This window comes from Mizuhopecten yessoensis, unplaced genomic scaffold, assembly GCF_002113885.1.
Source record: "Mizuhopecten yessoensis strain PY_sf001 unplaced genomic scaffold, ASM211388v2 scaffold11171, whole genome shotgun sequence".
NCBI lineage: Eukaryota > Metazoa > Mollusca > Bivalvia > Pectinida > Pectinidae > Mizuhopecten > Mizuhopecten yessoensis.
In genome coordinates this window covers 929,755-952,434 of record NW_018408915.1, presented here as the reverse complement: position 1 = coordinate 952,434, position 22,680 = coordinate 929,755, and the positions used below count along the sequence as shown (strand labels likewise).

The 22,680-nt window shown below is 34.8% G+C and overlaps 1 protein-coding gene across 2 annotated transcripts; it reads right to left on the bottom strand.

Moving 5' to 3' along the window:
- Window positions 1–1,641: 1,641 nt before the first annotated feature.
- On the bottom strand, window positions 1,642–22,552 carry LOC110467338 (coiled-coil domain-containing protein 6-like). Of its 2 annotated transcripts, none has more exons than XM_021524449.1 (9): window positions 22,315–22,552; window positions 21,743–21,892; window positions 20,524–20,652; window positions 15,378–15,481; window positions 13,183–13,340; window positions 12,457–12,613; window positions 11,597–11,709; window positions 10,889–11,016; window positions 1,642–10,077 (listed from the first exon to the last, which is right to left on the bottom strand). In XM_021524449.1, exons 1-9 carry the CDS (start codon window positions 22,534–22,536, stop codon window positions 10,006–10,008), a joined length of 1,233 nt encoding a protein of 410 aa, XP_021380124.1. In that variant the 5' UTR covers window positions 22,537–22,552; the 3' UTR covers window positions 1,642–10,005. The 2 variants fall into 2 exon arrangements, with proteins under 2 accessions (XP_021380124.1, XP_021380125.1); XM_021524450.1 differs by having other exon boundaries at window positions 1,642–10,074.
- Between the last annotated feature and the right edge of the window lie 128 nt (window positions 22,553–22,680).

Genomic DNA, 22,680 nt, shown 5'->3' with positions numbered 1-22,680 from the left:
ATTTTGACCAACTTTCAAGGTCACTGGGGTCAAAATATTAAAACCTTCAAACAACAATATCCTAAGAACCATTTGGACTAGAGTCATGATACTTCGGTATGTTATGTAGACCAGCAGAGAATATTTTTATCATTTACAGTAATAAGTTAAAAAAAGGTCAACTCTAAGTGCTAGTCAGGGGTCAAATGTCAACTGGGTTAAAAGCTTTAACAATCTTCTTCTCTACTTCCATAAGGCCCAGGGTCATGCTATTTGGCCAGTAGGTACCTGGGATGGAATGCTTTAAATTGTTCTCATTAAAATTATTTTGACCAACTTTCAAGGTCACTGGGGTCAAAATATTAAAACCCTCAAACAACAATATCCTAAGAACCATTTGGACTAGTCATGATACTTGGGTATGTTATGTAGACCAGTAGTGCGAATATTTTTCTCAATTACAGTAATGAGGTCAAAGTTCAACTTTAAATGCTAGCCAGGGGTTAGAAGCTTTAACAATCTTCTTCACAAGCTCCATAAGGCCCAGGGTCATGATATTTAGTCAGTAGGTACCTGGGTTGCAGTGCTATAAAATTTCCTCATTAAAATGATCTGAATCTACTTTCAAGGTCACTGGGGTCAAATATGTTGAAAACTTCAAACAACAATATCCTTCAGAACCATTTGGATTAAAGTCATAATACTTGGGTATGTAATGTCGACCAGCAGTACAAATCTTTTTCTCAAATACAGTAAAAATGTCAAAGGTCAACTTTAAAGTGTAGGTCGAGGGTCAAAGGTCAACATGGGTTGAAGACTGTAACAATCCTTTTTTCAAGTTCCATAAGGCCCAGGGTCATGATATTTGGCCAGTAGGTACCTGGGATGAAATTTGCTATAACGTTTCCTTATTAAAATGACCTTGACTTATTTTCGAGGTCACATGGGTCAAATATATTTGAAACTTCAAACAACAATATCCTAAAACCGTTTGGACTAGAGTTGATACTTGGGTATGTTATGTAGACCAGCTGTGTGAATTGTTTTTATTACAGTAATGAGGTCAAAGGTCAACTTTAAGTGCAAGTTGGGAGTCAAAGATCAATGTGGGTTTTAAAATTAAAATTTCAAATTACAAACAACAATATCTTCAGAAGCGTTTAAGAGATGTATTATATATAATTTTTAAGTCATGTCTCGTAAGTCAGTATGGCTGGGCATATTTTGCATGTGTATTTTTTTATTATGTAAGTGATGTGTTATGTAACATAGGTGTGACACTTAAATAAAATATTTAATTATTATTATTATGTAAAAATGTCTTGTGTTCTAGTAACCAGATTTGGTCTTAAGTTAACTAGATGTCAGTTTCATGTAACAAAAGAAATGCATCTACCTTCCAAGTATCATGTCTCCATGCCTCTGAGTTCTTAGAAGTCGTTTGAAATTATTGACAAAGTTGACCTCTGTGACTTTGAAAATAGGTCAAGGTCTTCTTTTTTTGTGTTGAAAACTTTGTTGCATGCTTTTTTGTTCTTCAGAACAAGTCATTTAAAGGAAAAGTGTATGACAGATGGCCAGACAGACTGATGAGTGACAGACACTGCACAATAGCATAAGCTCACCAGTCCTTTGGAAAAAATATACAGAAATAACAGGAGGTTTTTGACAGGATTAGCACTAAAGTTTAATCTGTACAATCTGTACACATATATACATACACAGCATCTAGGCATGAATATATACAATCACTCCTTTATGTCTCACAGATATGCTTAACAAATAATATCACAACAACATATAACAAACGCTAAATCTAGGACACGATTCATTATGGAAAAGATATGGTTTTGAGGGACAATGAGATGGAGAACAGCCAACACTGGAGTTAAAATGTCCGCAACGTTATAACACATGTCAAGTTGTAGTCGGAGTCGTGCGGACTGGTGATATGTACAGCTCTACTGATGGAGTCGTATTCAGACATAATCGGGATTATCACAATAAATCTTTTTTGAAACTTGCCACTTATTACCTTCAATGCATTGTAAGCCCAGGGCACTAGTTAAATGTGTAACAAACTTATTTCCATTTTTTACATGTATTTCCCGATATATCCCTCATTCAAGAAATTGGGTCAATAAGACAGGCTTAATTCCAAGCATGGGCATATCAATGGTAAAATGTGGTAATGGATGCTGAACAAGTAGATATATGTTGTAATGTACAAACATCTATTAAAATTCAAAATTGCAAAACAATTATCGATTATTTTCACTTTCAAATATCACAAAAAAAAAATGTTTCAAAATTTCAAAAAATACTATGGAAAAACATCAAATTTTAACCATAGGCATATTCATTGTATCTATGATTTGAAAATATTTGTTAGGATAATTGACCTTAACAATCATCAATGAATTTTGAAGCAATTTAATAACTGAGAACAGAAGGTTTTCTATGAACATAACAATCCATTCATGTAAGTGTAAAAGCAAACTAACGAAACTAGTAAGCAACAAAATAAGCATTAGTACTATATGGCACAGTTTTCACTGGAAATTTGTTTCAAATTCTGACATCAAAGTACAGCTACCAGAACTCTGGGTATAAAAATTCTCAAAAACATTGAAATAATAATTTTAAACAATCTAAGGATTTTGCGAAGATATCTGATAAGGAAAGCATTTGGATCAATGTGATTTATTATTGGGGCAATTCAAAATTAACTAATTTGATAGTTTTAAGATTGAAGGATTTTACTGTAGATTTATATTTTCATAATTGAAACTATGTAACTAAATAAGCTACAATGCAATAAAACATGACTCAAGCCCCGAGGATAAAGACGATAGAGGAACACAAACTGAACACTCTAGATTACCTATATTTCGTGCGACATGAATTTTCATTGTAAATTCACATTAATCTGATCATATAAGTCCTGTACAAATAACAAATAAATACAGTACAACCTCCATATAATGCCACTCATTCAACTAGCCACCTTGCCTACCACCAACATATTTCAAGGTCCTTTCTCTTTTTCAAAAGAATTCATTCGTATGGTTCCCTCAATGTATCGCCAAACCTGTATGGTGGCAGTGTAACAAGATTTTACTGTATTTACATATCATGTAACACGTTATGTGAAATGCAAACCAAAATACTTTCGTATAAGTCCAGAAAAGTCAGCTCATGACAATAAAACGTGTGCACAAATTATAAGTAACTAAGACAAAATTTATGTTGTACCGTATTTGACCTAAAGTGCACTAGGTGTTTTAACAGTTTGGGAAAATAACCTTCCTAAATTTAAATAGACATTGCGATACACTTTTCCAATTACGTTGGTAATTTATGATGAATGGACTGGGGCGCTTATACTGTGCTGTATACAGGGAAACTTTTCCCCAGTCAAACTTTCACCATTTACCCATAAAATCAATTTTTGTCCAGCGGTAGTTTTGCCCTTCCGATTCAAGCAATATGTATATTTATGCCGTTCAGCTATATTTTCTGTAATGATAAATTCGCCCTCGTTATTGAGCGGGGAAAAGGCGAAAATTAAACTGTGGCAAAAATGTCCAAAGTAAACAGTAAAGGATGGCACAAGTATTGCATCATCAAAACTGTTAACGTGTTGAAATGCAAACATCGCAGGATAATATCAATTACGAATTCCACGGAGTATGCAGGTCAAAACCAAGCCGCAAACTGTATGTTGGTACTTTTAATATTGGATCTATTTTGTTGATATATAAAATGTGTTCTTGAATACTAACATGTGAAACTCCTCACAGATGAACTAAGTTGATATGATGTACAATGTATTATGAAAACACAAATCTGGATTAAACTTCGTAAAGTCTTTACAAAAAAATATAATTCCTTCTAAAACATGTCTACTTATAATTATCTTATGCCATTAAATACATTATATCTTTTAATGTTGTTTATAATACATGTATTAAAATACAAATCCAAATTTAATATCTTTTTTAGTCACACTAGTTACACATTCGGAGTACATCTTTTTTTTCTTAAATTACTTATCAATCAAAACTATAGATTTAAAATATTACTACTGAACAGAAATCAAAACTATAGATTTAAAGATTACTACTGAACAGAAACTGGATTACAAAATCAGACTATTAATACTTATATATATATGCCATATGTGTATGAAAGTGACAGTCATACACACTCAAACCTCATTATTTCTCAAAACCATGTAAACTTTTTGTAAATCAGGAAACATGTAGGCAATCATATCTTTTCATGGGGAATTTATTTTCCTTGATTTTGTAGGTAATCCAAACTTGCACATGTTTCACAAAATTCGTTAACAATTTCTGAGTAAGAAATATGTTCACTTCCAAAATTTATTCTCCAACAACTTTTCCATCAATTCACAAATTCATGTCTTTAAGAACAATGAAGCCAAAATTTTAGCACAACAAATATATATGATTTCACAGTATATAAAAGTCATGCAAATGCGAGATCTTAAACATTAGCAAATATTGAGGTTATACATTTCAGCTCTCAAATACTTATAATGGAAGATAATAGAACCAAACACACAGAACACATGGTTTATAAACTCAACATAACATCAAAAGATACACCAAGATTGCAAATATAAAAAAAAATTGAGTTTAATATGCGATATATTTTTTAAGAACCCATTGACATCCTTAGCCATATGTGTGCACATACATTTACATACTGTATACTAAATGCATGTTATCTTATAAAGTGACAAACACATAATGGTGAAATAATGCCACAATGAAGCTTTGTAATATGAAAGAGGTCAGTTCAGAGTACAGGTATTACTATTAAGAAAATGCAAATACAGGTTTGAGCATGTGCAGGTAATAAACAAACCATGAAAATGATGTCTTAGTGAAATATTCTAAAATTTGGTACAGATCTTGACTAAAGATGACTGCTCATTTAATGAGGGGGGAAATAAGACAAAGCTATTATTTAATGATACAGATGAGCTAATATGATATTACACTTACGAAATAACTGGCAGTTTTTTCTTTCTATACAGGGATCTAGATTTTGAGAAAAAGCTTTGTGGCATATACTACTATGCATGTCAGTTAAGCAACAACAAAGGTTTTACTCAATGCACCATTTAATACAAATGTGAAAGACAGTAGCAACAACCGTCCCCACTAGATATGACGGTTGAACCCGCTGCAATGTAATACAGTAAATTTCTGAAATTTAATGTAAAAATCTGTATCATGGTTTCAAAAGGGTAAGTTGGATATTAAGTTGAAAGCATAGCAACATTTTTTCTTTCTTCACTTGTATTTAATTATAATTATACAAACTAAAGTCATATTAAGTTATTTTGCCTAATTGTTACTAGACTGACCGACACTTTCACTGACCGACAAACACTTGACCTGTCCTTGAAACCCCAATGAACATGAATAATAGAATGGTATTGTTTTGGTTGCAGCTCTAGGTAGTATGGTATTCTGAGTCGATATGATTCAGAAACAGATGAGTTAAAACAATAAACAATACATGTATTAACTCAAATGTACATCAATGGTACAACACGACAAGTGCTGATAGCTCTCCGACAGAAAACATGGGTAGGTAACTCTGATTAACAAGAACGTATATTAACTTGGTTATAAACCAAGAAACCAGTGTAACAAAATTCTACTGTACAGGTTGAAGTAAAATTCTATCATGATATGATCAGACTAAAACTAAATAATTGTTTCTTGCAAATTCTGATCTTTGTTACTGTCTATCTCAAATGTTATATACATGTACCAGCTGTATGGTATGGACATTTCAAATGCCCAAAATATCTTCAAAGTTTAACTGTAGTTTAGTTAACAGAATTTCTATAAATAGCTAAATGATCAAGTCATTTCAAATATTCAAAATATTGAGAATTTTTTTCTAGATGGTTTCAAGGTTTTAAGTATTTTTTAAGCCCAACATATCAAACCTCAACAACTTTTGAAAATCCTCAAATTTAAGTTGTATGCTATCTTTCCATATTATATAAAGTACGGACTACAGTCTCATTAAATGCATAAACTGTTAAACCTTGATATAATGCCCCTCATTCCTTTGCCACCTTCCTTATCGCCCACATATTTAAATGTTCCCCTTTTCCCTCTTCAACATTTCATTTATGTTTCCTTATTTATATTGCTGAACCTCTTTATAATGCCAAAGTTGCACATATGATCATAATTGTGGCAGTATAGCAAGGTTTAACCGATATTATCAGTTGGGTTTATGTCCAAAACTCCATATTCAAAATTTGACCTTGACTATTATTATTGTTGTTAAACATTACACCTTCTGAACAGTTATAGTCAAATTTGAATTGTTTTTCCAGTTTGGTTATTACCTCAAAACAAAACCAAGCGGGACGGACACACTGAAAACAATATCCTTCTCTCACAAAATTTGGAAACAAACCCTGGGATAGATGTCTAAATATAACCGGGTATCAAACAATCTACTGTTACTTTACGGTAACTCTTTCTCCAACTGCAGTAAGTAACGCCTAGTCGTTATAACAAAAACAACATGTCTCAAACTCTTCATAATAGTACATGATAGTTTCTTCTCCTGAATAATATTTTACAAAATCATCAACCCTGAAGTTTGTTGACACCGGGCAGGATTGATAACGTTTCACTGTACTGATATAACAAGTCAATGATGCAATCAGCTGCATGTATGCATGACAGATTTGAAAGTGTCAAAACCTTTCCATTACCTCTCTCTTTGAAGAAGAAAAAAATGGAAATAAAAAACTTTGAGAACAATCTATTACCGTAACTTGTACACTATGTAGGTATATCTCTAGTTTGCGTCAGATGTAAGGCCTTCTATACATCGGTTGTAGTGGATGACAAAAATTTGTTTCGAGACGTTTCTGTACATGGAAGATCTCAAACAAGGTTCTAATACAAACGATATTTATGAAATGCACATCAGAAATTTTCACCAAACTAAGATGGTAGTGAAGGAGTTTGATGTCCATTTAATCACATAGTGTATCTATTCTCAACAAAAACATGAACAATCCAACATTTTGTGAAAATTTGGACAGGAGAAATCAAATGAAAACATCACCACTTCCTGCTGTTTGCTATTCTATCAATTTAAGATAAAATTGTACTGTTCCTTACGACATGAGAGATATTGCAGGATATTAAAGATTAGATTTTATTTTTGTAAATTCATGTGATGCTGATACAATGTTTTACACTATGAAGCAGCCTGCGTATATGATATACCAAGGTTTGTTAAACAGGAGTGTGTACAGTAAAACCTGTCTACTCTGACAGAATGTGTGACACAACATATTGGTCAGAATAACCTGTCTAATCTGACACCACATGCAGTACAACATATTCAACCTGTGCAACACAACACATTTGTCAGATTAACCTGTCTAATCCGACACCCTGTGCAACACAACATACTGGTCAGATTAACCTGTCTTATCCGATACCTTGTAAGACAAAAGAATTAACTGATCAGATATATGTCAGATAATCAGATTCGACAGAAAGTCAGACTACACAGGTCTTGTCTGGAAGTTTTCATCAGAAATGGGATTAAATTGTTATGTTGGACTAAGCAGGATGTCAGAAAACTCAGGAGATGGATTAGACCGTTTTCACTGAAGACAATTTGAATTGATGAACCACTAACTACTAGATAATAATATCTGTAGATCTTTACTCCATTAACATTCTTATAATGCATATCCACTCTTTCACATTCAACTTTGTATCGAACATAAAACTTACGCCTATCAATTCAAGATTTCAAGACTAACAGATGTAATTGAACAAATTAAACGAACTGAATTTGAGCCAGGTAACATAAAAATCAGCATAATCAGGAATGGTGAGAATGCTGCAGCAGAGGAAGACTTATTTATTACCAAATAACATATACATTAGAATGATTATGTTCTCCGATTACAAGTACGCAATTTTTTACAGTAACAAGCTTACACCTTATTTTATCACAATGAACTGATTACCAAACAATTAGTACATTATTAGTAATTTGCAATAAAATTTCCAAGAATGATATAAAGAAAAAAAAAACATTTAGATTACTTTTTCCGTAATCCTTTAATTAACTACACGACAATAACAAGCTATGTGACAAAAAATAACAATCAACATTCAATTCCCAGCAGAAACATCCATAAAAACATACCTGGGCATCATGAAGAAAACGGGCAAATATGAGTCTGCAGCTTTAATAGCAGTTGTGAAGATATTTTAAGACATAAGCATTGGAGGATATGCTATACCTAACCTCACCCGAGTAAAGTAAATGTTGATCCATATACATACTTCAGACTTGTATCAAGTGATAATTCAAAACCAATTATCAAGCGATAAATATTTTACCTCTAAATCTGTACTCTCATTATTAAGATTTAAAAGTCATAAATAACTGTTTCATACAGCCGTATTAACTATATTTCTTTTTTTCATATTTGCTTTCCTTAGCGAGAACTGTGGAAAACCAAATTCTACATCAGATATATTTTGTATCTTTTGAATCATTCCAATTTCTCCTTATTTTCTGAATGGGTTTATTGCGAATCGATAAAAATGTGAAGGTTTTAATTTTTACCTCATGGACATACTTTTCAGCCTAAATTTCAAAAAGAAAAGTTTTCCAGACCCCTTTTTTCAACCATTTTGTATTTTCAAAATTGAAAAGAATTCTGTGACAATACCACCATACAAAGTATAAAGTTGTAGCTATAGAGAGTATTAAATGAAGCTCCTTCACAGTGCACTTTGTAAACTACGATCTTCGGTAAGTTTAGTCAGCACCAAATTGATGGCAAGAGAGGGAGAGAAAAGACCCACAAACGGTAAAATAATCAGCAGATACCTTTTCAATAGGAACAACCTGTACAGCTGTATCATGATTTACAAATTTAGAAATGTTGAACATAATAACATGAAAAAAATTAAATGTCACTCATTTGGTTGTATCTATAATTGTATCTATAATCGTGTAGTACCAAACATTAATAAGAGAATATTATGTTTTCCAATTAACTGCTTAATAACACATTCACCCCTGAAGACACATTTGAACTCTTCCAATTAAAAGGTTGAAATAGTTCATTATGAAATTTCAGGGGTGGAAAAAAAACCTTGATACAATAAGTTCCTATTTTTTTTGGAAAGGACATTATATCTTTTAATGTTGTTTATAATACATGTATTAAAATACAAATCCAAATTAAATATCTTTTTAAGTCGCAACTAGTTACACATTCGGAGTACATTTTTTTTTTTAAATTACTTATCAATCAAAACTATAGATTTGAAGATTACTACTGAACAGAAACCGGATGACAAAATCAGACTATTAATACTTCAGTTTCACAATGCGAATTACAATGCAACAAAAAATAAGAAGGTTTTTACTAAAATGGTTATATACCTGCTACCTATGTAATATTACACAACTGGACTATGGACACCCATGGTAACCACATACATACACACACACACACTCAAAAACAGTACAGGGACTAGAATGCTTCATAAAATACCTCCACATTTGGTAAGTACACCAATAACATGATTTACTCCCTTCCGGAAAATCAGATATCTTAAAAAAAAAAAAAAAAATATTAGAAAGAGAAACAAGAAACTTAATTCTAAATTCTATTCCCAAAAACTCCTTCCATGACAATTTCCACTGTATGGCAACCGATGGGGCACTCTCAGCATGTACGGACTCTGCCCCTTCACCCTCGATGACACTGTACGATGACTGAGCATCGGGACAGTTTTGGTAGGTAAGCGTTAGTAGGCGTGTGTACAGAACACTGAAAGTCCACGAGAGATAGCACCAACGAAACAGTCCTGGCAATGAAAGTCCAAAAACGCTGGACAGCTGGAGCTGTAGCTATGGCTGTAGCAGGCTAGATGGATGTGCACTGTTAATGTCCGTGGAGGGGCAGTCTCAGGTCTTCTCGTTTCTCTCAGGGAAACTACTGGGTCGAGCAAACTTGTCTGGGCTTGGCCTTGATTTCTGCTGTAATAAAGATCGCAAAAACACTTAATGAATAGAAATGTAACATTAAATCATTGCTCAAACAAAGCAGATGTATACATGTATATGTATATATGGGGCAAAGAAGTAATTCCAACAGTGTGGACAAGTTTAGGTTGTCAAATTTTCGGAGCGATCCGCTCCTTTTTCAAGGCACAGTGAAACAGAACAGTTACATGTACATATACATCATATTACAAGAAGATAGAATTGATTGTATATATATATATATATACTGCCTTTGACATTTCTATGGATACATTTAAATACTTTCTGTTCATCGACATAGATCATTAAATCATATTAGATCTTTCTGAAGACACCAATCATTGATTTTTTTGTTTGTTATCTTTACCCAACTATTAAATACTGTATCCTGGGAAATGTTTGGGTTTATCGCCCTCCGTAATAAGGGCAAATTTAGCATTACAGCGAACGTTTGTAAACAACAAAATACACATAGTAATTACATGTGAAGGGCAAATTTAATACTGGAGGGGAAAAATAGATTTTACAATCGAAGGCAGAAACTTTCCTGGTACAAAGTATTTCCTGACCTTCCAATAGACACAGACTGTTCAATATTTCTAGATCTTATTATGCACACTGCTTATCAATTATTTACAAACTGTTTAAATTTCTTCTTTATGTTAGAATTGTCACTGTAAAAATCAAATTGCTACTGGCATGTGAAAAGGTGTTCCTTCAGTCTCAAAACCTGTTTTTTTTCTAGGTTACACTTTTCGGTGTCTTTATTTTAACATCAGACATATGCGAGTCTCCCACTACTTACATGCATGCTCGTCATATGGCTGTGTACCGGAGGCGAGGAGCTCGGCATCTGAGAAGGAGGGTGGAAAGGAGAACTGCCAGTACTTCTTCTCATGGGACTAGGGGGACTGAACGCTGGATAGTTCAACCCTGGCAAACACAATATAGACAGGTTTAGTCAAATCATGTGGATGATACAAACTTAATTTTTCTTCTAAGATGTTGTAGCCACACAAAGCAGGGTTAATAACTGACTGCAGTGTTCAGACAGTACACTTTGCAATTCATGCGACTATTTTGGTACCATTGGGTATGGCAGTATTTTTGAATATATTTCTCAAAAATGAAGCTAAATAACATATGATTTGAAATAAACGTGTTCTATTTTGGAGCACAGCATAATTTGTTCAAATCAACGATATATTATTTGAAAACCTGTATAAACCAGACCTTCAACTAGTTTCAATTGTATACATTCCTGTGTACTTGACTTGTGATCTCTGAAACTCTGTTAATTTTGACAAGATACTTTATTACTGGTCCTCAATTTCTTTTCTATTCCTGTATGACATCAGTGTTATTGCCTGTATGGGAACTAATTTCCGAAAAACCTAGCACTTACGATAAACTCAATACTATGACTTAAGACAGTTGAATTGGACAGTACCAACATTCCATATTGAAACATACTGTCACTGTTAAATTCAAACCAAGATCAGTCTTTTCTTACCTGGTGACATAGGTCTGGAAGTGTTAGGAGAACCGTACGGGATAGGACTGGACACAGTCCGCGGCCTGGCTCCGTGACCCATATCTTGCTGTTTTGTCATCTCATTAAAATGTCTGACAAGTGTAGACACAATTACATTGACGGGTTACAAGAAAATCAAGTCAAGGGGTTATTATTTAGACGGTAATGAATCTGAGTCATTTGTATACAGTATTTGTGATTTCAAGTATCTGGATAAGTTAGGGCTATTACAAATTTTTTTTTTAAAGGGGTGGCAGGCATTTTTTTGTGATAATGACCACCCTTATTTCTTTTTTCATGCAACCCAATATACAAATTCATATTGATATCCAAAGGAAGACAACTTATGGTATGGCTTTTATTATATACCTAAAATTGTTTTTCATTTAACTCATTCACCCCTGAAGACACATTTGAACTCTTCCAATTCAAACGGTGGAATAGTTCATTATAAAATTTCAGGGGTGAATGAGTTTAAGCATCTGATAATTTTGTCGGAACTATATGTATGACTTTCCTGGATACATGTTGAACTTTCTTCCAGTAACTTGAATCAAACAACAGTGAAGACATTGATGACAGAGTAACAATGTTATTACATCAGAGCTTTAAATAGCATTAAAATATCTGGAACTCATTCGTACTTAATTTAGTCAACTGATCAAAGGGAGACAACCAATATTCTTGCCACTACTAGGAAAATAAAAAATAATGCATTGTCAATATGACATTCAACTTGCTATTGTATGGCCTGAATTGGCCATATCACAACACTAAGATTCACCAGGTACATAATAACTTTAAATATCCAGCTGATATTTTGTTGCATGTTTTTTTACCTTTCATCGTCCATTTCTAAGCTTGATTCACTCTCTGAAAGGTGGCGACAGAGACTTTCCCTTCGTTCCATTTCCATCTGTAGTTTTCTCTGAAGACGAAGATTTTCCTCCCGAATATGCTTTTCCTCCTGTGCGTACTGTGCCATTTTCTGTTCATCTGTAATGAGATTTAAAAACGTGTCAAGATAAAAATAACTGCTCTCCATGCATATATTTTGGAAATTAGATCCGACACTTATATATACAGGTAATGTCTCCCTATATCACCAAACTGAAGATCCCTGTAAAGAATAAGAATCTCCCTTCAAATGGTTGGGATGATAGAAACATGTATGTTGCTGAACATACACGTGTCTATAAAGAACAGTAGGGGAAGTTTATTCCATTTAGAAAGCATTGAATTGAATGGTAATTACATAAAAAAGTCTTTACTTAAAAAATTCTGTTCAAAATAAAAGCAAGTTTGTCATTCTGATTCTGGCAAAAAAATTTGATTCAAACTCATTGCATGTGATGGCGATGACAGGTAAGTCTAAGGGGAGATAATCTGTGGAAGTGATGACAGGTAGGTCTAAGGGGAGAAAATCTGTGGAAGTGATGACAGGTAGGTCTAAGGGGAGATAATCTGTGGAAGCGATGACAGATAGGTCTAAGGGGAGATAATCTGTGGAAGTGATTACAGGTAGGTCTAAGGGGAGATAATCTGTGGAAGTTCCTCCGACTTACGTTCCTGTTGTCCAGCTCGCAGCATGTCTTTCAGTTTAATCACCTCTCCCCTCAGGTTCTCTATGTGCTGGGCCAGGTTATTAGCGGTGTCCCCATTGTTCATCTCCCGCGGCGAGGGTGGGCCAGTCACTGGCTGGTCCAGCTTCTCCTGTAGCATCCTATAATATAACAGTCTCACCATTCTTCAATTCAATTCAAAAGTATTTTATTGACACTACATTTATAATACAATCATATAAGTTGTATATATTAAAAAAGATGTAAGTACAGTATTAACAAAAACCATCAGACAACAGGCTATGCCTATATCATTCTTCTTCTATTTCCGGTAGCTATATACAATGATTAAATATATAGAATGTTGTTTTCCTCTCACACACATGCACACCCACACTAGCTCATGTGTAATATGCATTGTCTAAAGGACAAAACTTGCCTGAATAATAATGATAATAATATATGAATATTAATTTGGAATTTATCTAGCATAAGTAACGAAACGTTTTGATGATTTAATATAAAAGTCAACATGTATAAAAATAGTATTATTTAATTGGTCAGATGCATTACTAATACCATATAATAAACAGTGCAGATTTAAATATCCTGATAGATTATAAATAGTGGTAATATGATGTCTAATATTTGAATACAGAGGACATATCACTATTCTTTTTCTGTCGATGTAAACCTCAAGACTCTCAGAGGTTTAGTAAAAAAAAAATTTAATTTTTCTCATATTTCTCAATCTACAGTGAGTCATATCAATAAATACTGAATGGTTAGTTTGATAGCTAACTGTTGGTTTAAATACATGAAAAATTATAGTTTCAAGATTTCTTGTGTGTATTTTTAACAAGAGGCCCATGGGCCTAAACGGTCACCTGAGTCTACAGTATTCATTTTTGTTGCTGAAATATGTACCAATTTGAGTAAAAAATAGTATAATGTTAACTTAACTTTGTCAGGACCATGAGCTGATCATTCCTAGACCAATTTTAAGTGAGATCGGCCTATTAGAACTTAGTAGCAAAATAGCGGCCATGGCAGCCAAATTGTATTTCTGATTGACCCGAAAAATAACAACACTTTGTCAGGACCATGATTCGATCATTCCTACAAAGTTTCAGTTCAATCGGCCAAGTAGATCTTTACTTTAAGTTTGAAATAGTTTACCAAAATGGCAGCTGTGGTGGCCATATTGGATTTCTGATCGACCTGAAAAATAACAACACTTTGTCAGGACCATGAGTCAATCATTCCTACAAAGTTTCAGTTCAATCGGCCTAGCAGAACTTGACTTTAAGTTTGAAATATGTTTTCAAAATGGTGGCCGTGGCGGCCATATTGGATTTATGATTGACCTGAAAAATAACAACACTTTGTCAGGACCATGAGTCGATCATTCCTACAAACTTTAAGTTCAATCGGTCCAGCAGAACTTGACTTTAAGTTTGAAATAGGTTTTCAAAATGGCGGCCGTGGTGGCCATATTGGATTTCTGATCGACCCAAAAAATAACAACACTTTGTCAGGACCATGAGGCGATCATTCCTACCAACTTTCAGTTCAATCGGTCCAGCAGAACTTGACTTTAAGTTTGAAATAGGTTTTCAAAATGGCGGCCGTGGCGGCCATATTGGATTTCTGATCGACCCGAAAAATAACAACACTTTGTCAGGACCATGAGGCGATCATTCCTACCAACTTTCAGTTCAATCGGTCCAGCAGAACTTGACTTTAAGTTTGAAATAGGTTTTCAAAATGGCGGCCGTGGCGGCCATATTGGATTTCTGATCGACCCGAAAAATAACAACACTTTGTCAGGACCATGAGGCGATCATTCCTACCAACTTTCAGTTCAATCGGCCCAGCAGAACTTGACTTTAAGTTTGAAATGTAAAATGTTAACGGACGACGGACGACGGACGACGGACGACGACGGACGAAAACGGATAGCAATAGGTCACTTGAGCTAAAGCTCAGGTGACCTAAAAACGTTATTAGGATCAACTTCCAGCAGTATTTCAACACGAATAACAACAGCTCAATTTAACTACCCGGCAATTCCACAAACCTAATGGTCAGCATCATTTGTTGAACATTTTTGAATTATATAGGGCTAAATAGATTCTAGCAAAAATACGAGTTACAATGCTCATAAAAGGCAAAATGTACAAGCCTGGTCTATTTACCTTTTCTCGGATTCTAACTTATCCATGCGTTTCCATAATCTATTAACTAACGACTCTTGTTCCTGTTCCAAGGCATTCTCCAGCTCCACCTTCTCCCGACGCAGCTGAAATATCACAAATTGAGGAATAAATGGACTAACAAAACTTACCAATATACAAAGGATACATAAGATGGAGCATCAACATCTAGATTCCGTGTTTTATTTATGGTTTACATATTTCGGCTAGATAGGCTAGCCGTAATCTGACAGAACCAATATACCAATAATGGCAATATACAGTATTTCTCTCAAACCTAGAATTGTAGGTCAAGGATTAAATGAATCCTTCATATATGTGTGGTGTGTGTGGAAGATATGGCAAGTCCAGTCCACCCTAGGGGCATCAATATTGGAGAAATACCTTAGGCCTTGCAAGGACAGAATTAATCTTGGACACACTAGTAATTTATATATATAATTAGCTCATATTCTTCTTTATAGATCCAGCTAAAAGTAACTAGGAAATTAATTAAAAAGTCAGCGCTGAAAATCTGTAAGTTACATCAAAATATTTGACTGGCGTAAAGGCAGCATTTTTAGAGCTCATTTCTGTTGGCTGTTAGAATGTGTATATTTATCAAAGGAAGATAGTATTCTACAAATGAACAAGAGGCCCAATGGGCCTGCATCGCTCACCTGGTATTAATCCCACACTTGTAATCTTAAAAGTGGACTATTATATAGCCACAGGCAGAATATCAGTGTTTGATTCATAAGAACCTATTAAAATATTTAAAGATATGATGCCTGTGACCTTGAATGTCGAACAAGGACATTAGGTTTAAAGTGGGTCAAGGTCATTCATTTTAACAAACTTGGTAGTCCTTCATCCGAGCTTGCTACAGGCCCAATATCAGTACCCTGGACCTTTTGGTTATAGAGAAGAAGTGGTTTGAAGATTTTACGACATTTGACCCCTGTGTCTTTGAAAGTGGGTCAAGGTCATTCATTTGAACAAACTTGGTAGCCCTTCATCCCAGCATGCTACAGGCTCAATATCAATACCCTGGATCTTTTGGTTATTGAGAAGAAGTTGTTTGAAGATTTTAAGACATTTGACCCCTGTGATCTTGAAAGTTGGCCAATCTCATTTATTTGAACAAACTTAGTAGTCCTTCAGTCCAGCATGCTACAGGCCCAAGATGAGTACCCGGGACCTGTGGGTTATTGAGAAGTCATTTAAAGATTTTAAGACATTAGCCCTCTGTGTCCTAGAAAATTGGTCAAGATCATTCATTTGAACAAACGTGTTATCCCTTCCTCCCAGCATACTACAGGCCCAATATCAGTCCCCTGGACCTTTTGGTTATTGATAAGATGTTTAAAGATTTTAAGACATTAGCCCTCTGTGTCCTAGAAAATTGGTCAAGATCATTCATTTGAACAACCTTGGTAGCCCTGCATATCCCAGCATGCTACAGGCCCAATATCAATACCCTGGATCTTTTGGTTATTGAGAAGAAGTGGATTGAAGACTTTACGACATTTGACCCCTGAGACCTTGAAAGTGGGTCAAGGCCATTCATTTGAACAACCTTGGTAGCCCTTCATTTCAGCATGCTACAGGCACAATATCAGTACCCTGGGCCATTTTGTTATTGAGAAGAAGCTGTTTGAAGATTTTAACATATTTGACCCCTGTGTTCTTGAAAGTTGGCCAATGTCATTTATTCGAACAAACTTAGTAGTCCTTCATTTCAGCATGCTACAGGCCCAATATCAATACCCTGGATCTTTTGGTTATTGAGAACAAGTTGTTTGAAGATTTTAGCATATTTGACCCCTGTGACTTTGAAAGTGGGTCAAGGTGATTTATTTGAACAAACTGAGCAGGCCTTGATTCCAGCATGCTACTGGTCAAATACCATCATCCTAGGCCTTTTGGTTACTGAGAAGAAGTTGTTTAAATGTTTATTTTAACATATTTGACCACTGTGATCTTGAAAGTTGGCCAATCTCATTTATTTGAACAAACTTAGTAGTCCTTCAGTCCAGCATGCTACAGGCACAATATCAGTACCCTGGAACTTTTGGTTATAGAGAAGAAGTGGGTTGAAGATTTTACGACATTTGGCCCCTGTGTCTTTGAAAGTGGGTCAAGGTCATTTATTTGAACAAACTTGGTAGTCCTTCATCCGAGCTTGCTACAGGCCCAATATCAGTGCCCTGGACCTTTTGGTTATTGAGAAGTCATTTAAAGATTTTAAGACATTTGACGCCTGCGACCTTGAAAGTGGGTCAAGGTGATTTATTTGAACAAACTTAGTAGTCCTCCATTCCAGCATGCTACTGGTCAAATACCATCATCCTAGGCCTTTTGGTTACTGAGAAGAAGTTGTTTAAATGTTTATTTTAACATATTTGACCACTGTGACCTTGAAAATTGGTCAAGGTCATTCATTTTAACAAACTTGGTAGTCCTTCATCCGAGCTTGCTACAGGCCCAATATCAATACCCTGGGCCTTTTGGATATTGAGAAGAAGTTTTTTGAAGATTTTAACATATTTGACCCCTGTGATCTTGAAAGTTGGCCAATGTCATTTATTTGAACAAACTTAGTAGTCCTTCATTCCAGCATGCTACAGGCCCAATATCAGTACCCTGGGCCTTTTGGTTATTGAGAAGAAGTTATTTGAAGATTTTAAGACATTTGACCCCTGTGACCTTGAAAATTGGTCAAGGTCATTCATTTGAACAAACTTGGTAGCCCTTCCTCCCAGCATACTACAGGCCCAAAATCAGTACTCTGGGCCATTTTGTTATTGAGAAGAAGTTGTTTGAAGATTTTATCATATTTGACCCATGTGACCTTGAAAGTGGGTCAAGGTGATTTATTTGAACAAACTTGGTAGTCCTTCATCCCAGCATGCTACAGGCCCAATATCAGTACCCTGGGCCTTTTGGTTATTGAGAAGATGTTTGAAGATTTTAAGACATTTGACCCCTGTGACCTTGAAAATTGGTCAAGGTCATTCATTTGAACAAACTTGGTAGCCCTTCCTCCCAGTATACTACAGGCCCAATATCAGTACCCTGGGCCATTTTGTTATTGAGAAAAAGTTGTTTGAAGATTTTAGCATATTTGACCCCTGTGACCTTGAAAGTGGGTCAAGGTCATTTATTTGAACAAACTTAGTAGCCCTTGATTCCAGCATGCTACTGGCCAAATACCATCATCCTAGGCCTTTTGGTTACTGAGAAGAAGTTGTTTAAAGTAAAAAGTTGACGCCAGACCATGGCATAAGCTCACTTGCCCTTCAGGCAGGTGAGCAAAAAATTGACACATAAGACTAGGTAAAAGAAATCAGTTCAGTATATGTGCATAGCTACTCATTACTGGTGATCCCCCAAAAATTGCATTACTGTTCATTTAGATAAGGAGACAACTAGATATATGACCTAATTTCAGTTGGTGATGCCACAACAGTGAACAGTGTCAAAACATTAAAACCATGAAATTATATACATATATGACATGTGGTTATAGAACAGTATAAGTATTGGTTAAGTGATAAATGAAACCTTTTAACTTTGTATCATATCAGGTTTTGTATGAAGTTTGCAACATGAACTCATTTCTATTATATGAGAACTTGTTGCTTCATTTCACAAACTTTGATGAAATGGTAACTATTGTATACATAGGATCTATATAGCAGTTTTCATCTTGTTATGAGATGTATGAAAAGAGTCTTATAAATTTTCATTAGCTCTACAGTTGATGAGTTTCATTTATATTGCTTGAAATGGTAACAAATTTTATATCCTTTTCCAACAAAACCAAGCATGTATGTGTTCAGGAAATGTTTTTTTTCCTGACCATCACCAATTCTTCAAAGTTGCGAACTTGACATTGTGCACTCTAAACAAGAGGCCCAATGGGCCTCCTTGTTAAAATCTCACACTTGTAACCTTAAAAGTGATCTAAAATAAAGCTACAGTCAAAATATCAGTATTTATGATTAAAGTCATTCAAAAGAACCTGTTAAAAGATTTAAAACATTTCACCCTTGTTACTTTGAAAGTCGAACAAAGTCATTATGTTGAACAAATTGTATAGCCTTTCATCTCAGTATGCAACTTGCAAAGTATCAACATCGTGGGACCCATGGTTATTCAGAAGAGGTCGTTTAAAGATTTTAAACAAATTTGACCCCTGTGACCTTGAATATAAGTCAAAGTCATTCACTTTAACAAAAATAGAAGTCTTTGATCTGACTAAATATTAACATCCTGAGCCTTTTGGTTATTCAGAACAAGTTGTTTAAATATTTTGAACATATTTGTTTCTTGTGACCTTGAATATGATTCAAGGTCATACATTTAAACAAACTTTGTAGCCCTTCATCTCAGCATGCTACTGGCCAAATATCATCACCCTGGGCATTTTGGTTTTTCAGAAGAAGTTGTTTAAAGTTTTTAACATATTTGACCCCTGAGACCTTGAATATGGGTGAAGGTCATTCATTTGAACAAACTTTGTAGCCCTTCATCTCAGCATGCTACTGGCCAAATATAATCACCCTGGGCATTTTGGTTATTCAGAAGAAGTTGTTTAAAGTTTTTAACATATTTGACCCCTGTGACCTTGAATATGGGTGAAGGTCATTCATTTGAACAAACTTGGTAGCCCTTCAACCAAGCATGCTACTGGCCAAATATCATCTCCCTGGGAAGTTTGGTTATCGAGAAGAAGATGTTTAAAGTTTTTAACATATTTGACCCCTGTGACCTTGAAAATGGGTGAAGGTCATTAATTTTAACAAACTTTGTAGCCCTTCATCACAGTTTGCTTCTGGCCAAATATTGACACCCTAGGCCTTTCGGTTATTAAGAAGAAGTCTTTTAAAGTAAAATATTGACGCCGGACGACTGACGGACGGACGGACGGACGACGGACGCCGCGCCACGGCATAAGCTCACTTGGCACTTCGTGCCAGGTGAGCTAAAAAGGACATCAATGTCATGAGTCGTGTTTATTGTCTTAGTTCTGACATCACTATGATTGACATTACATTCAGTAATATGGGAAAATATCATATGGATGTTATAAGGATGTATAACTGTGGCAATAGCCATGTGATGATTCTCTCCACAAACTCACCTGTTCTAAAGTGGATTGTTTTGAGAGAGTTTCCCTTTCTAACTTTTCTATTTTCCTCATTAACTTGTTAACTTGGTACTCCTGTTCCTTCTCCAGTGTATGTTCAAGCTCAACCTTCTCTTGTCTCAACTAGAAAACAAAACAACAATGATGTTCTGTTATTTATATGCAAAATATGGGCAGAGTATTAAAACTATACATCAAACCAACGGTATTAAAGTGGGACAGCTTGTAAATATTACAGGGTCCCATCCCTTTGGCCCCACAGACATCATACTCTGTGTTTACAGAAATTCAAGTTTACTTACCTTCATCCATACTGAAGGAGAAGGCTTTTAAAATATTGATCTTTATTTCAACTATTACTAGCCCTCTGTCATTATGGCACTGTCATCTTTTGTTTCAACAATGTTAGTCCACTTTGCTAAGGGATGTTGCATACCAATTTTGTCAAAATCTGTTCTACCATTCAGAACTAGTAGTGTTTAAATGAAAAGTCGAGAATCGGCAAAAAATGGATGCTAAACAAAGTCATAAACTCACTTGCCCTTAAGGAAGGTCATTGCACAACAGGCCATTTCTAAACGTTAATAACAAACTAAGAATCCATGTACCACTCTCTAGACTGCCAGAAAATGAATTGGAAACCTCATGACATGAAACTTTTATGAAAAAAATATTATTTGAAAAATAACTCTGAAAGTCTCTAGATTTTTGCCTGCAGTGACACAGGAATCCTCATCTTATAAAAGGTTATTGAAGGAATTCCATGTGTAAGAAAGTCTGAGCTGAACTGAGAATTTTTTTATTCAATTGTCTAAGTTTGATCGATGTTATGAATATGAAGAAAAACAGGAAAATGCCAAGTCAATCAACTTCAATTTAGGCATTTTTTAAAAAAAAAGGTTTTAATTTGTTTATAATTTTTAGTGTTATTGTGTACAAACTCTTTTGAAAAAAAACCCCATCTGTAATGAAAAAGATCTGAATATTTAGGCTGGTAAGGGGGTTGGAATATCTTTATATGATCCTTAAACATCACCATTAAGATAATTAACTCTTATATACATATTATCCACTCGACAAAGTATATACATTATCATGTACACCAGTGAATGCCTAATCAATATGTCCCTGATGACATATACATGGTATTTACAAAAAACAGAAACCCGCTATTTCTTGATTCACTTGACCCTGTCCCTGAGTGACGTAGTACCTGCATCAATTTTCTTGACAAGTCATTTGTCAGGAATTCTTCCTCCTGTTCGTAATTCATAGCTAGCGCTTCTTTTTCTTTCTTCAGAGCTTGGATTTTCTTTAATAGGGTGTTACTGATAAATTCTTCCTCTTGTTCCGCCCTAGCTTGCTGAAATTTTAAAAACAAACAAAGCATGTATGTATTTTTTTTGTTTATTTAAATGATATTGTTCCTGTTGTTGAAACTGAGTATCATTTAGCATGATTTTTATGCAGCATTGTAAAAAACAAAATTGATTTGATGAAACTTTACATATCAATATGGTGTGATATTTCGATGCGTCACACGTTCCCATCCTAAGAAACCATAAATACGAATGACTCATGTTTTTTTTCAAATCACACATGTTTCGAGCATGGCTGTTTTAGACATATTCAAATTTAAATGTCAATGACAACAAATATCAGCTTGATATAATCAACAAATATAGGTATTTAGACATAAAAATCAGCATTAAAATACGTATTTTACACACTTTTACATGATAAACGTATTTGTCGGCATAAAATAGATGACGAAAATTTACGAACAATGTTGACACTGGCTTTCTGGAGTTCCTTTTTCTCTTCTTGCAACGTTTTACACTTTAATTTATACGTCTCCAGTTCAATTTTTAGGACTCTGTTTTCCTGTTGAATTGACTCGAGTCGCTTTTGCAACTGTTCTAGCTGAGCTGGAGACGGAGGCTTCATCGTAGGCCCCCCATCAATGGAGCTGGTATCGCTCTCCAACTCGCTCGCACTGTCCGCCATTGTCGATTGTTGTGTTTGGCTCGCAATCAACAATGTGCATTGCCGCAGTTGCGAATCCAAGGGTATGCGATATTTTTTACAATTCCATCAATAACAATTCCAAATATACCTTACGTAATTTCTTTAAGGTATTAAGCATTTTTC